The 14,203-nt window shown below is 31.8% G+C and overlaps 1 protein-coding gene across 2 annotated transcripts in view; it reads right to left on the bottom strand.

Moving 5' to 3' along the window:
- Positions 1-14,203, bottom strand: part of GRIK2 (glutamate ionotropic receptor kainate type subunit 2) — an 822,997-nt gene that overhangs the window by 317,947 nt on the left and 490,847 nt on the right. For both annotated transcript variants that reach the window (XM_051997449.1, XM_051997450.1), the window contains 2 exons: positions 3,940-4,083; positions 2,252-2,359 (listed from right to left, as the gene is read on the bottom strand). In XM_051997449.1, the coding sequence (XP_051853409.1) occupies positions 2,252-2,359; positions 3,940-4,083 (252 nt within the window). The remainder of the gene's footprint in view (positions 1-2,251; positions 2,360-3,939; positions 4,084-14,203) is intronic.

The following is a 14,203-nucleotide window of genomic DNA, read 5'->3' as shown; positions in this document are numbered from 1 at the left end:
CACTTACTTCTGTTTTCTCATTTTGTTTATAGTAAATATGTTGAAATTGGTATGATTCCCTTTACTAATATGTCATCCTGTTGATCATTGGGCCAACTTTTGCTATAGCTTTAGAGAACCTTATATCAACTGCACATCAATGTAAGGCATTCAAGTTCAACTTTTTGTGGAATAATAAATAAACAAGCTTAAAAGATACCCTCCATCAAGACCAAAACAAAGTAAATAGGATTCCCTTTTTCCCTTCTACAGATATCTATCAATCTGCCCTTTCGTCATTTCTAATTTTTACAGCTTTTTCAATAGAAATTTTCCTTTGGGGGAACTTTACAGGGTAAATATTTTGAGAGGGAATGGGATATAATGTGATCAGTCAGGATCCTAAATTTCTGGAAATAGTCCTAGACTCAGAATTAGTGATCCCCACTTCAGAAATGTACTACCACATGACAGGTTACTTGATGACTCAGAAGAATCTGAAAGCTCCCTGGTTCTAGCAAAAGGCCCACTATTTGTTTTTAGTACATATATCCAAGACTTTTTGTTTCCCATCTATCCTCCCTCTTTGTGTTCTTTTCTCTATTAGTCAGATTATTTCTCTTCTTCTGATCTATTTCTTTAAATGGCTCTTTGAGCCTTGTCTTACCTGAGATTTTTGACCCATAACCTACTCTCATCTTGGGTTCCAATATGTAGTTGCCTTATCTTTCATAATTTCTTGTACATTTGTAATGTAGTACCAATTGACATCTTCTTTTAGAATCAAAGGTCATGCAAAATTTTAATTCATGTTAAGAAACAGGCTATGCATACATGGATTTTATATATTCATTTCTGAAATTTGGGGTACAAACCCCTATGATAGTCTGCAGAATAACTTTCTGCTTTTCAACATACTATATTGCTATACAATATGTATATAAGCTTTGCAGCTGTAGCTTAGTGGAATTTATGTAAATATATATAATTTTAATGCACTTCTGTTTTAAGCCCAAAGATTTAAAAAAAAAAAAAATCTCTGGAAGAGTCTCCATCCACAAACTCATAGGACTAACAAATAATTCAGTAATGACACCAAGAAAAATCAATCTAAAAATATTATGTACAACTTGTTCAATATAATTACTGAATTTATATTTCATCATGTGCAAGAATAGCTTTTCTCTTATTTTACAAATTAATTATAAGACAACCCCTTCCCTTTTTTGAGAACCCTGACCTATGGGTTTCATTAAACACAGAACTTCCAATTAGCAACAAATTATTTTCACCAATGCGACAAATATGTGATAAATGACTTATGTTCTTAAGGAACTGCCTGCCTAAAGACACTGAGAACTTAAGCAGCATGTCCATAGTCACAAAATTAGCATATATAAGAGGCAAAACTAGAACTCATCTCTTCTTGACAATAAGGCAAGTTTTCTCCATCCCCATACTGTCTCTCATAAAATAGCCATTTCACTCTAAAATAATATTTACTTCAATCAAAACTTCTCTTTACCTGTCTACCTAAATATTTATTTTACCTATAATTTCCAATGATTCTCTTAGGAAAATACTTTGCTGTGCTCTTTATAAATATAAGCAAAATTAAATTCAAATAATTTCAAGATAAACAAACATTTTGTTTTCATTCCCAGTCCCTTTCTAGTTTGCTTTTGTCTAAGACAGTGAAGTTAAATCAAGAAAAGAAAGGGTTCAACTCCTTAATGAAATGTTTTGTAGGCAAGCCTGATATATTATGCACATGAAATATAAATGTAATAAATTAACATCGGCTTAACTATTTTGTGTTTGTTTAATATGATACAGAATTAAGAATAGGCTTTCTCTTTTGTTTTTCTTATACAAGGTAGCAGATTTTCTACAAGCCTAAATGAATATAAACTATATATGAATACCTATAGGAAAGCAAGTCTTTTTAATTATAATGGTAATGAGATACTAAAACTAATCAACATGGTGTTCCTCTCAATGTGATAGGATAAACATGTGGCACAAATAAAAATATTTAAATTGCCTAAAGGAACACTTTACCTCATTCCCTAATTATATGCCAATTCTCTAATTCAATGATTATAAAGGGAAATTTGCTTTGTTGAGATATTCATTAAATTTAACTTCATTCATGGAAAGTAAAATATATCCCCATGTTCAGTGAGATATGAGGACATTCTTTTTAATCAGGAAGGAAGAGTTGTTTTATGTTTTATGTCCTATTTCCAAGTAAGTTGAATGTCTCAAGTACCTTTTCCAGACCTTCCTCCTTCAGACTGATCACATCTAAATCAAAATCTGTCCTTAAGCCATTGGTTTTGTTGAACGTTATTCTGCCCGTGAGGCCTTCCCAGTGGGCCTAGGAAGAAAGAAAAAAATAATGCCTATAATTAAGTAGAAGGTAAAGGGAGAGCAAATGAATGTCTCACAAGAAGGGAAAAGAAACAGTTCAACTTTAAATAATTAACCTTTGGAATGATTTAAAGGAAAACAACAAAAATATTGTGTATTTTCTTCTGAGATGACCCAGACCTCTTTCTGATAATACATGTGCATAACTGAAATAAGCTAGAAAATAGGGAATAGACTTGTGCTTTTATTGCAGGGAATACTTTGTGAAGTACCTAAGAGATGACTCAGTGCCTTACCAGGCAGTTGCCTTTATAATTCAGTTACTCGGAATACTGAGTGATTAAGTGATTTTTTCTGAATTATATAACACTAGTATGTATGAGAAGTAGAAGAAACTAAGTTTTCTGGATTATAAAGCCAATTTCATCAGATTGAAATGAACAAATATTATTTCTAAATTCATATTAAAGTGAAATTACTCTGTTTACTGTGAAGAAAGTTACATCCAGGAAGATTTATGTCCAAATTTCTATGATAATTACATCTTCTTTGGGATAATCAGCTTTTTATATTGTTTGGTTTTACATTCAAAATTATAAAAGTATAGGATTCAAAATGATTTAAAATTAAAGGACATTTGCCAGTGGAAAGAGCCACTCAGCTGGGGATGCACATGTTTGAAGGATAAAAATTCCATTTTCTCTACATCATCAAATCATTATATGACTAATGGCAAAAAGCTTGTTTTACTCAAAATAGAATTGTAGAAATTAGTGAAATAAACTAAATACTCTTTGTTGAGTCTAGACTCTTTCACTAATCTGGAAAACAATGATGGGCAAATTGCTCTACTCTCTAAAACTCTGTTTCCTCACATAACAAATGGGAGGGGGGATGGATGAAATGATCTCTAAGGTCTCCTTCTTGCTTTAAACTTATGAAATAATTATAGCTTTTTAAAATTCATAGGTTATGTGTAAATTGTTCATATTGTTAAAAAATAATTGGATATTATGTCAGAAAACTATTGGGAAATAATATATAGACATTTCCATTATTGGAACTCATTAATGTAAATTATCACATCAGACATCAATTTAAGACCAAAAGAAATCATATTAACATGAAGAAATAATTTATGGATTTTAGTAACAAATTCTGAAAAAAGTCATATGCATTTATAACTGCATAAATTTCAATAGGAAAAAATAAGAAAAAGAAAAGCAATACCACAAAAAGGCACACAATAAAGTTTTCATATTTTAGTTCTCTGTATTTATCTACCCTATCATAGAATTTGAGGAAGTTCATCTAACCAAATATTCTATATATTTAGTATACATTTACCCCACCTTTATAATATTTATTATTAAATAATTGTTCTTTTAACAATGATATTGGAACCATTTTCAAAAGGAAATAACAAGGGCTTTGAAAAAAGAGAGAGAGAGAGAGACAGAGAGAGAATTATACAGGAAAAGGCCCTATGTGCTAGAAAACAAAAACACAAGAAATATATTCAACTTGTATTAATTCAACTTGAGAACAAAAGATACAAAACTATAGTTTTTTTATTAATTGACATACCTCTTTAATTAGACTCATAAAGCGTGTCCCAAAGCGCCATGGCTTGTGCCGATTACATTGTAATGAACTGACGGTCATCTGTGGAAACTGTTGGACAGCAACTGACACCACATGGACAGCATCATACATTAGAGCTGCATCAGTCTGAAATTAAAATGAAATCAATGCAATGAAAATGATGTGGAAAATATGAATCAAGGTCTCAGAGAAATATATGGGGGAAGGTTTTACTTAAAGGAAGAAAACAAAGTCACCATCTCAGTCGTTCTGTTGAATAAGGTATTGTTGTCAGGTGACTATATACACACACACATACACAGAGAGATAGACATATGACTGTTGTGGTTTCTTTTGTTTCTTAAGTGAGATCCTCAATTTTAAAGTATCTTAGTGCCAGTAATGAACTTTGGAAAATATATTTTATATATAAATACTATGATATATAGAAAAATGATGGGAGATGCATATATACACATAAGTACATACATACATACATTGATTAGACATGTTATTTCACTGGTATGAGAAACTCCCTGATGAAAAAAAATTCTCTCTACCCATTCATTCCAGCATCTTTTCTTCACCTAACAATATTAGAAAGTTCACTAGATTGTTGAGAGGGTAAGTGACTTGCCTAGGGTCATACAATCAGGAAATGTAAGAGGCAGGAATAGAACACACAATTTCATTGTTTCAAGTAGTCTTTATTACAACAAGCTGCCATAGATAAATAGATAGATATTTAGATAGACAAAGATTAGATGATAAAGATGTAAGAGGGTAAAGCAGATAGACTGATACACATTAAAAATTTGTTAAAATATTGAACTTTATAATTCATTTATATACATACTATAAGAACAGGTAACAAATTGCCTTATATAATAAAAATTTGATTTAAAAAATGTCTTCTAATCATTTTACTAATATACAAGTGCTATGCTTCTTTCATCTTAGATTTTTAGAAGGATCCAATCCTAGAGAAAGACTGTGTTTTCAGGTCATAGTACAATTTACTAATCGCCTTTCAGAAAAGTAGTTTAATTCTCCTGACATTAATTTTCTCCTTAAACTTTCAAATGAATAAAAGATGACTTAAATTGCTTAACTAAAATGAATATTAATCCTCTCATGTCTGGATTCCCCTCAAATGAATAACCTCTTTAAGTGTTGTATGTGACAAAAAGTTTTGTCTAGTCTAAACAAACCAGAAGCTCACTGTGTTCTCAAGTGCTGTGTTAAGAATGTACTTACACTGTTTTTGACAGCTAGATGCAAGCCCTAGCCTCTGAGAAGAGGACCTTTTTGACACCGCTGGTGGGAATGAACTTTGTTCCATCTGCTTAGTTTGTTTTAGAGGAAACATAACTATTTCCCCTTCTCATCTATGTGATTAGTCAGCTGTGAAATGAGTTCCAAATAGACAGAACCCTGTAGATTACTGCATTTGCTACAATGCAATGTAATGGCAAATTAGTACAGATCAGATGTTTCACACATATGCATCCCACTGTGTTTTACAACATAAAATGCAGGTGTGCAAAACAAAGTTTACTTTTCATTACATGTTTCAGCATTTCAGAAATCTACTAATATGGCTCAGATTTTTAATCAAAATAGTAGATTTAATAAGAATAGAAGAGGTAACTAGAGAATGAGAAGTCATCTTGTCCAATTCTCTAATTATACATGTGAGGCAAATGAAATTCAAATAAGTGAAATTATTTGCCTAAAGTCTCCCAACTTGAAAACAGCAGAAAGGATGTAACTACCCCACATTTTCTGTTATCACGTGCAATGCTCTTGTCATCACACCCTCTATATTCCTTATGGATTATATAAATATATAAGGAATATAGAGGGTGTGATTTTTTTCAGGGTGCTATGTCCACTTGGAGCTTTTCAAGTAGAATATTACTATATATATATATGTATGTATATATATATATACATAAACATACATATATATTGAAAAATATATATTAATTATGAGATATGCACTTATTTTCTATACATAGCACTAAGTAATTTTTGACTGCTTTTTAAAAAAAAATTTTAACCCACTTGACTAAATAGTGTGATTGTTTTGTCATATTGTAGATTTAAACAGAGATGCATCTATTTATCCTAGGTTAGCATTCTGTTGTCAAGATTTCTATGTATCTAACTTTATCAAAAAGCAAAAACTAAATCAAATAGTTAAAAATGAAATTCGGATTATTAGATGTATCTCTTCTTTTCCTACAATCATAATGTAAAGTAGACTTACATCTAGAACTAATGAAATTTGCACTAGTTGCATAACAATGAATGCCTTTTTTTCATCTAATATTCTGCTTCCAGATCAATTGGAATATATGTTTGTTATGTAATTAATCATAATGTATAAACATTAAATAATGATCATGAATAGAATGTACTTAATAAAATTTCAAATTCTGAGACTACTAGTTATCTAGCATTTATTAAATGGTTATTAGAAGCCAAGCACTGTGCTAAGCACTGAGAACACCAAGAAAGGGAGAAAAAACAGTCTCTGTTCTCAGGGAGCTCAGTCTGAGAAAGACAACATGCAAACAGCTATGTAGAAGCAAGATGTATAAAGGATAAATTAAGCATAGTTTCAGAGGAAAAAGCAGTTAACATTAAGGAGGAAGTCTTCTGGAAGAAAGTTGAGATTATCTGAGACTTGAAAGAAGTCAAAGAAATTAAGAGGTAGCACATCCCAGGAATGCAGAAGATTCAGTAAAAAAAAAAAAATGTTTAGAGTTAGCAGATGAAGTGTTATATGTGAGGAACATCAAAAAGATGAGTGTCACTAAATCAAAGAATATTGGAGGGGAATGAGGTATAAGAAAACTGGAAAAGATAAGATTTCAAAGAGCCTTAAAAGTCTTTGTATATTATTGTAGCGAATAATTATCACTTTTTATGTCATTGGCAGACATTGTAATTTTAATGTAAATTTCATTTAAAATTTATTTCTCCTAATTGAATCATTTAATTCTAGATGAAATATATAGCCAGTTCCCCTTGCTTCTAAAGGAAATAACAGGGGGAAACTGTCATTCATTTTATTAAGAGCAAGCCTAGGCTTGAAACTCACCAATACTTCCCAAATATTAATGTTAACAATAGTTAATATAATGTTTTAAATTGACAAATTATAAGAAGATAACATTCTTACACATGTAAAAATCCTTTTTGGATTTCATTGTTATTAGTATCTTATTGCAATTTTCTCAAGTAAAATGTTAATTTCTATTTATCTGTAATAAATTATCCTACCTTTTCATTCTTTTGATACTCCTCAATATTAATCTTCCTGAGCCACTTGAAATTCATATGATCACAATCTATAGGTGGAAAGGACTTCAGAAGCTACTGAGTCTAATCCTTCATTTTACAGATATGAAAATGGAGGCCCAGAGAAGGTGTGAATTGCCTAACTCCATACAATTAGTAAGTGTCTAAGGCATGATTTGAACTTAGCTGAGTGGTATTTATATTTCAGCCTTTTTCAACCAGGTCTGATTCTTAGTGAGTTTCAAGAATAGGGTAACCCTTAATAAAATGAATGACAATTCTTCCCTGTTATTTCTTTAGAAGCAAAGAGTGATCATATATTCAAATGGCTTAAAGTCACTCTGTTCGGGGAGAAATTACAGTCTGAGAAAATTTTACACTTTCCCAGGGAACTGACTGTATATTTTATCTAGAATTAAATTATTAAATTAGGGAGAAAATTAAATCACTAATATCTATTTTCAGCACCTTTCAAAATAATGTAGAAAATTATATTTTCCCCAAAGTTCACAATGAATAAATTGAAAAAATCCAAGGAAATGAGATTTTATATGTTTCACTATAGAAATGTATGTTGGATTTGGATACACAAGTCTTCATATATGGGTTTTGATTTGTTTGTTTTTTTACTTGAATAGTCAGGTAGTGATTTTCAAATTACATTCAACCTCCTGCATCACAGATTTTCTGAAAATATCTTGAAACTTTCTGTTTTAAAAAAAAAATCACAATGAAAACATCATTTGCTTAAATTATAGTGACATTTTTTTAAATTATGGCAAATTATTTTTTAATTGTGACAAAGATATTATTGTGAAAAATATACTACAACATTCCTATTGTTCACAAATACAGCATTTTGTTCCATGTTGCTAGTAAAGCTCAAAGTCAAAATTAATTATAAAGTTGTATGTGTGTCTATATATTCGTTTATGTTGTAAACATTTATTTCTGCCTCACACAACTGTCACTGAACTGTTTTAAAAATTAACAAATTCTCTTATAATAAATATTCGTAGTTCAATAAATTTTTGGTCCATGATCCATGGTTCAATAAATTTTTACACAAAGCATATCTAAAAATGTATATTTTGCATTTTAAAGACCATCACTTCTCTGGCAGATGGAAAGTGTCATGCTTCATTTTCAGTCATTTGAACTCATGATTTAATATAGTATTGATCAGGTCACTCAAAGGTGTTTTTCTTTATACAGTTCTTTTCATTGTAAAAATTGAAATTATAAAATTCATGAATATCAGTCAAGTATATGACTACATAAAGTATATTTTTATTTGTAGTGTGCATATGGGGAGATAGTACAGACAGAAAATATCATGTACTAGTGTTCACATGACTCAATGTCCCTGCTTTTAAGTTTTCAGCATAATTAGAAATGTAATTTGAATATAGCATTATATAGAATGTGAATAATCGTGATTAATAAGCAAATAATCAATGGAAGGGTAATTGGATGCTAGGATTTATTGTGACTTGTTAAATAGATATGTTCTTAAATTGTTAACCCTTTATTTTTCTTCTAAAGCACTCTCATGGACAACAAATTCAGAACTCTTAAATTCCTGCTCCCACACTGATTAGTGGCTAACATTGATCTTTCAAACATATAAACACTCCATTGGATCTGTGAACCCAGCCATAGGTGTAGTCCTTCCATCTTTTATTAGAAAAATCTCTCAAAATCTTTCTATGCACACAAGCTAGTACTTTAAGATAGACTGATAAATGTCACTGATAAAATTTGAAATCTTATTTTAAATCTTGCTAACATGCAGCCTACTTTATCTAATGCCTAGACTTGGGAGAGAGATGTTAATTTCCACAGCTGGGAGCTATTACAACAGAAAGTGGTCTAGACACTGAGTAAAATTTCATCTGCCTCAAGTTACCTCATGACTAATGAGGTCTCATAGTATTAAACAATCTAACTTTCAAAGAGAAAAAGTTAATAAAGGATTAAACTAAATATTCTCTGGTTTTTGGCACTCTATTACATGAATTTGTACATTCTTGTGTAATAAATATATATAACTTGATTGTGGGTTATATATGATTATATTATATTTAATACATTTATATATATAAGCTTATAATGTTATAGGTAAATATATGTTCCTACATTTTTCAGAGAAAAATGTTACTACCCTGCTACTCCCAAGCATGTCAAAGCCCTGGAGGAAAGATGTCACATATACAAACTGATAATGTATTATAAAATATAACATAAACTTTTATAAAATAATTGTTAATAATAAATGTTTGTTTGGTGTTTTTTTTGCACATCTGCTGAGTGCTTTAAGGTACTGTGCTCAATGCTGAAATTCAAAGAGGGAAGGGGGAAATAGGAGGGATGGGTGGTGTTAAAGAGTTCCAGACTTCAAGAAGCTTCTAGTCTGCTAGGACATAGGTGGAAACTAGAATGGATACATAAGTAAAGATAAAATGTATTAAGTGATACAAAATAGTTTCAAGAAAAAATAACTAATAGAGGAGATTCAGGGGTGAAGAAATACAAAAGCAATAAGAGATAACATCTGGACCATGTTCTAAAGGAAACTAGGATTCCTTGAGTTTGAAGTGGATAGGAAATACATTCTGGACAAAGAGAACTATTTACTTAATAGCAGATGATGAAATATCATGGATAGGATACTGCTAACTAATCACTTTGACTGGAATGAAGTATAGGGAAAGGATAATAATTTAAAAAAAAACCTAAAAATTTAAGTGATTGCCAGCGGTGAGGGATTTTGAATCCCAGGCTTTGGATTTTATATTTCATGGTAGAGTAAAAGAGTCACTGAAGACTTTAGAAAAAGGGAGTAACTTAGGCCTTTTTGTATGAATATCAATTTGGAATTATAAAGAGAATGGAATATAATAAGTAAAGCACAAATAAAATATTATCAAAACACACAAACTTGAAAAAGCTTGCCATTGCATTCATTTCTCACAGTTACACTGAAACTCTATTGAGGCATAATTCCATTAAAAATCAAAATGACACTTTTTTGATGGGCCATAAGCCTCTGCTATTAAGAATAGGACTTTCCCCAATGTAGGGGCAAAGGCAGATCTTCACCTGATCCTGACTGTCTAATATTCTAAGGCTTCCTCTGGTTATAAGAACTAGGGTCACATATTCATTCTTTCTGTTCTCAAAGAGATGGCGAGTGGATTGGGATTTTCACATTCTCTTCCCTACCTATGTCAGCCAAATGTTTTATTTAAACATTAAGAGAAATAGCTATTAGGGAGTTCTGAATCAAGTGTGATAACGCTTTACCAGCCAGCAAAAACTCATTACCTCCCAACGGTAAAGTGAACCAAATCTGCCAGCCACAACTCAAAGCAGAAAGGAATGTTAGTGGAGTTTCAGCCCTGCTCCTAAATGAATTTATAGTAACAGATCCAGTGAACACATTTATCTTTCTCTTAAATAAGTGCAGGCAGGTCCCTTTTGAGATTCAAATGCCAGCTGGCATGTGGCAAATACATTCTGCAACTTCTAATTCTCAGATTCAATTCATTTTTGAATTCCCATCTGAAGTACAGTATGAGACACAGAAAAGTAATGTGAACTAATAGAATAAAACTGGATTATAACTCCTAGCTACATTAATTATTTGTCCTTTCAACTACAAAAAAAAATGCTTTTAATCTGTTTTTGCCATCTATAAAATATGAATAATTATAGGTGATAACCTTTCCCAAAATTAGACATATAAAAAGCATTCCTTTAATCATCAGTTCCATTAGAAAAAAAAGGAAGGAAGGAAATAAGGAAGGAAGGAAGGAAGGAAGGAAGGAAGGAAGGAAGGAAGGAGGGAAGGAAGAAAGGAAGGAAAGAAAACATGTGCACCAGAAGAAACAAACTACCTGCACTTCATTTAGAAAGAATTTTGCTCATTTGTTTTAAAGCTCTAATTTGAAGACAAAGAATTTAAATGCTAATCCTGGCTCTACCACTTACTACTATGGGAATGGGGGGTTTGGGCAGTATGTGGGAGTGTGGATATGTATATATGGGTGGATGGGTGTAAAATCTTGGGCAAACTATTTATTTTCATCTTGAAAGAAGGAAAGAGAAAAAGAGAGAAAGAAAGAAAGAGAGAGGGAAAATGAAAGGGAGAAATGAGGGAGGGAGGGGAGAGTGAGAGGGAGGAAAGCAATACTATTGTTGATTTTTATCCTAAAAGACAAAGAAAGTTAATGGTGCTTAGCAAGAAAGGAGGCGAATATAAATTGCATTGACTAACAGACACAAACAGAAGAGCCATTTGGTATTAAAAGAAAATATTTATTGGGGGGAACCTCTTTTTATGGTTAATGACTGCCTTTGATTAATGTAGGGAATGCTATTGGCTTCCACTTTTTCTAAAATTAGGATGATGGTCAAGTAAATAGGCTCCTTATATAAATGCAAGACTGATACAGTACTCAAGTTTCAATTCAGAAACTGGAAACTGAGTGAATGCCCATCAATTGGAGAATGGCTGAATAAATTGTGGTATATGAATGTTATGGAATATTATTGCTCTGTAAGAAATGACCAACAGGATGATTTCAGAAAGGCCTGGAGATACTTACATGAACTGATACTGAGTGAAATGAGCAGGACCAGGAGATCATTATATACTTCAACAACAATACTATATGATAATCAATTCTGATGGACGTGGCTCTTTTCAACAATGAGATGAACCAAATCAGTTCCAACATAGCAGTAATGAACTGAACCAGCTACACCCAGCGAAAGAACTCTGGGAGATGACTATGAACCACTACATAGAATTCCCAATCCCTCTATTTTTGTCCACCTGCATTTTTGATTTCATTCACAGGCTAATTGTACACTATTTCAAAGTCTGATTCTTTTTGTACAGCAAAACAACTGTTTGGACATGTATACTTATATAGAATTTAATTTATACTTTAACATATTTAATATATATTGGTCAAACTGCCATCTAGGGAAGGGGGTGGGGGGAAGGAGGGGAAAAATTGGAACAAAAAGTTTGGCAATTATCAATGCTGTAAAATTACTCATGCATATAACTTGTAAATAAAAAGCTATAATAAAAAAAAAGAAAGAAAAAAAGTTTCAATTCAGAAATCCCATTGTTCAACATATTACCCCAAGGAGACAAAAAACAGTGAAAAATTATTTATGTAATCAAATATTCATAACATTTGGAGATAGGGAAAAATGGAAATCCTATGGGGTATAGGATTATCTAGAAATATGACTTTAAGTCATTTTTTCCATTTTTAAAAGATCCAATTGAACAAGTATTTCTAAAGTCACTGTGCTAGGCACTGCGAAAACAAAGACAAAAAAGAAACATTTCCTAATTACAAGGAACTTATATGCTAATAGTTCTATAGCAAGGACCCAAAATATGCATATTTAGGTGCTGGCTGTTTGAACTGAGTCTTGAAGACTTTTCCATCCCTTCCAAACTAGTTCTCTTCCCCCATAAAAAAATAACTTTTTGAATATATGTTATAATGTTGTTTCCCTCCAGCATCATGTAAGTTCTTTGAGGAAAAGACTAATTCACTAGTAGCCAGCACAGTGGCAGGCACGTAGTATCATGGACTTAGCAACAAAATGAAACTGGAAGGCCTAGAGTTTAAAGGTAGAGTTTTACCATTTCATTTCATAGTTAAGAAACCTGAAGCCCAGAGAAGTAAAGTGACTTGGCCAATCTCATACAGATAGCAAGTGTTATAGCCTGAATTTGAACCCAAATTCTTTGATCCAAGAATCTGTATTCTTTCCTCTGATTCAACATGAACTCAACAAATGTCTTCTCAAACTATCCCTTCACTATATAGATGCTATATTTAAAAAGTTACTTAATAAGGACAGATTATGGGATAGTGGAAGTAGAGTATGAAGGATAGGAATGGTGGCTATAACTACAATGAAATATGTGTCAATGAGGAACTTGAAGTTTAAGGTATCAGAGCTGAGATCTCTGACCAAATCTATTAACTTTTTGAAGTTACCAGAGATTGATATTATCTAGACTGATACATATTCATAATCTAGATAAATTAAGTTTTTAAACTTATACAATCTGCATGTCCCATTGGTGGAGTTGTTGATTTGGGGAGCTGCTATTTTATTTTCTGGATCTTTCTTTCCAGGATCAACTCAAAATTTACTCAGTCTATCAGTTGGTCAAAATCTGGCAATTACAATGAACAAAAACTCATCACACCACAGAGGTAAAGTAAACCAAAATTTGCCAGGTATAACTGTAAACTCAGAAGAACAAACAATCAAGATGTGTGATTGTTATGCTTTTTTTTTCTAAATCAAGCAATTGTAGGGAAGATTTATTAGAAAGGATAGTCCTAGAAGGAGGGGACTATACTAACCCATATAGACAACGATTGAGGCCTAAAATAAGGCAATGATTCTATTCAAGTCAAGTAAACGAGTAATCATGTGGCTGGCACTTTGCTAAGCATTGGGTATACAATGAAAGGAAAAAATAATCCCTGCCTACAAGGAGCTCATCTTTTAATTAGAGGAGACAATATATAAATATTATGTGTACATAAGTTATGTATATGGTAAATTGGAGGCATTATTAGAGGGAAGACATAAATACTTGATAAAATTTTTCTATTCTGTGAGCTTCTAGATGATGGAGTGAATAAAATACCTAGCCTATAGTCAGGAAGACTTATCTTCCTGAATTCAAATCTGGCCTCAGACACTTGTTAGATAAGTGATTCTGGGCAAATCACTTAACCTTGCTTGCCTCAATTTTTCTTTCTGAAAAAATGAGCTGGAGAAGGAAATGGCAAAACATGCCAGTATCTTTTCCAAGAAAAACCTAAATGGGGTCACAAAGAGTCAGAGAGGACTGAAAAAATGAAAGAAAAACAAAATCATTTTCTATGAATTTAAATATAGTCTA

This window comes from Antechinus flavipes, chromosome 4 (assembly GCF_016432865.1).
Source record: "Antechinus flavipes isolate AdamAnt ecotype Samford, QLD, Australia chromosome 4, AdamAnt_v2, whole genome shotgun sequence".
In the NCBI taxonomy this organism is placed as follows: Eukaryota; Metazoa; Chordata; class Mammalia; order Dasyuromorphia; family Dasyuridae; genus Antechinus; species Antechinus flavipes.
The sequence above is the reverse complement of the archived record's forward strand: the minus strand, read 5'-3'. Positions and strand labels throughout refer to the sequence as shown.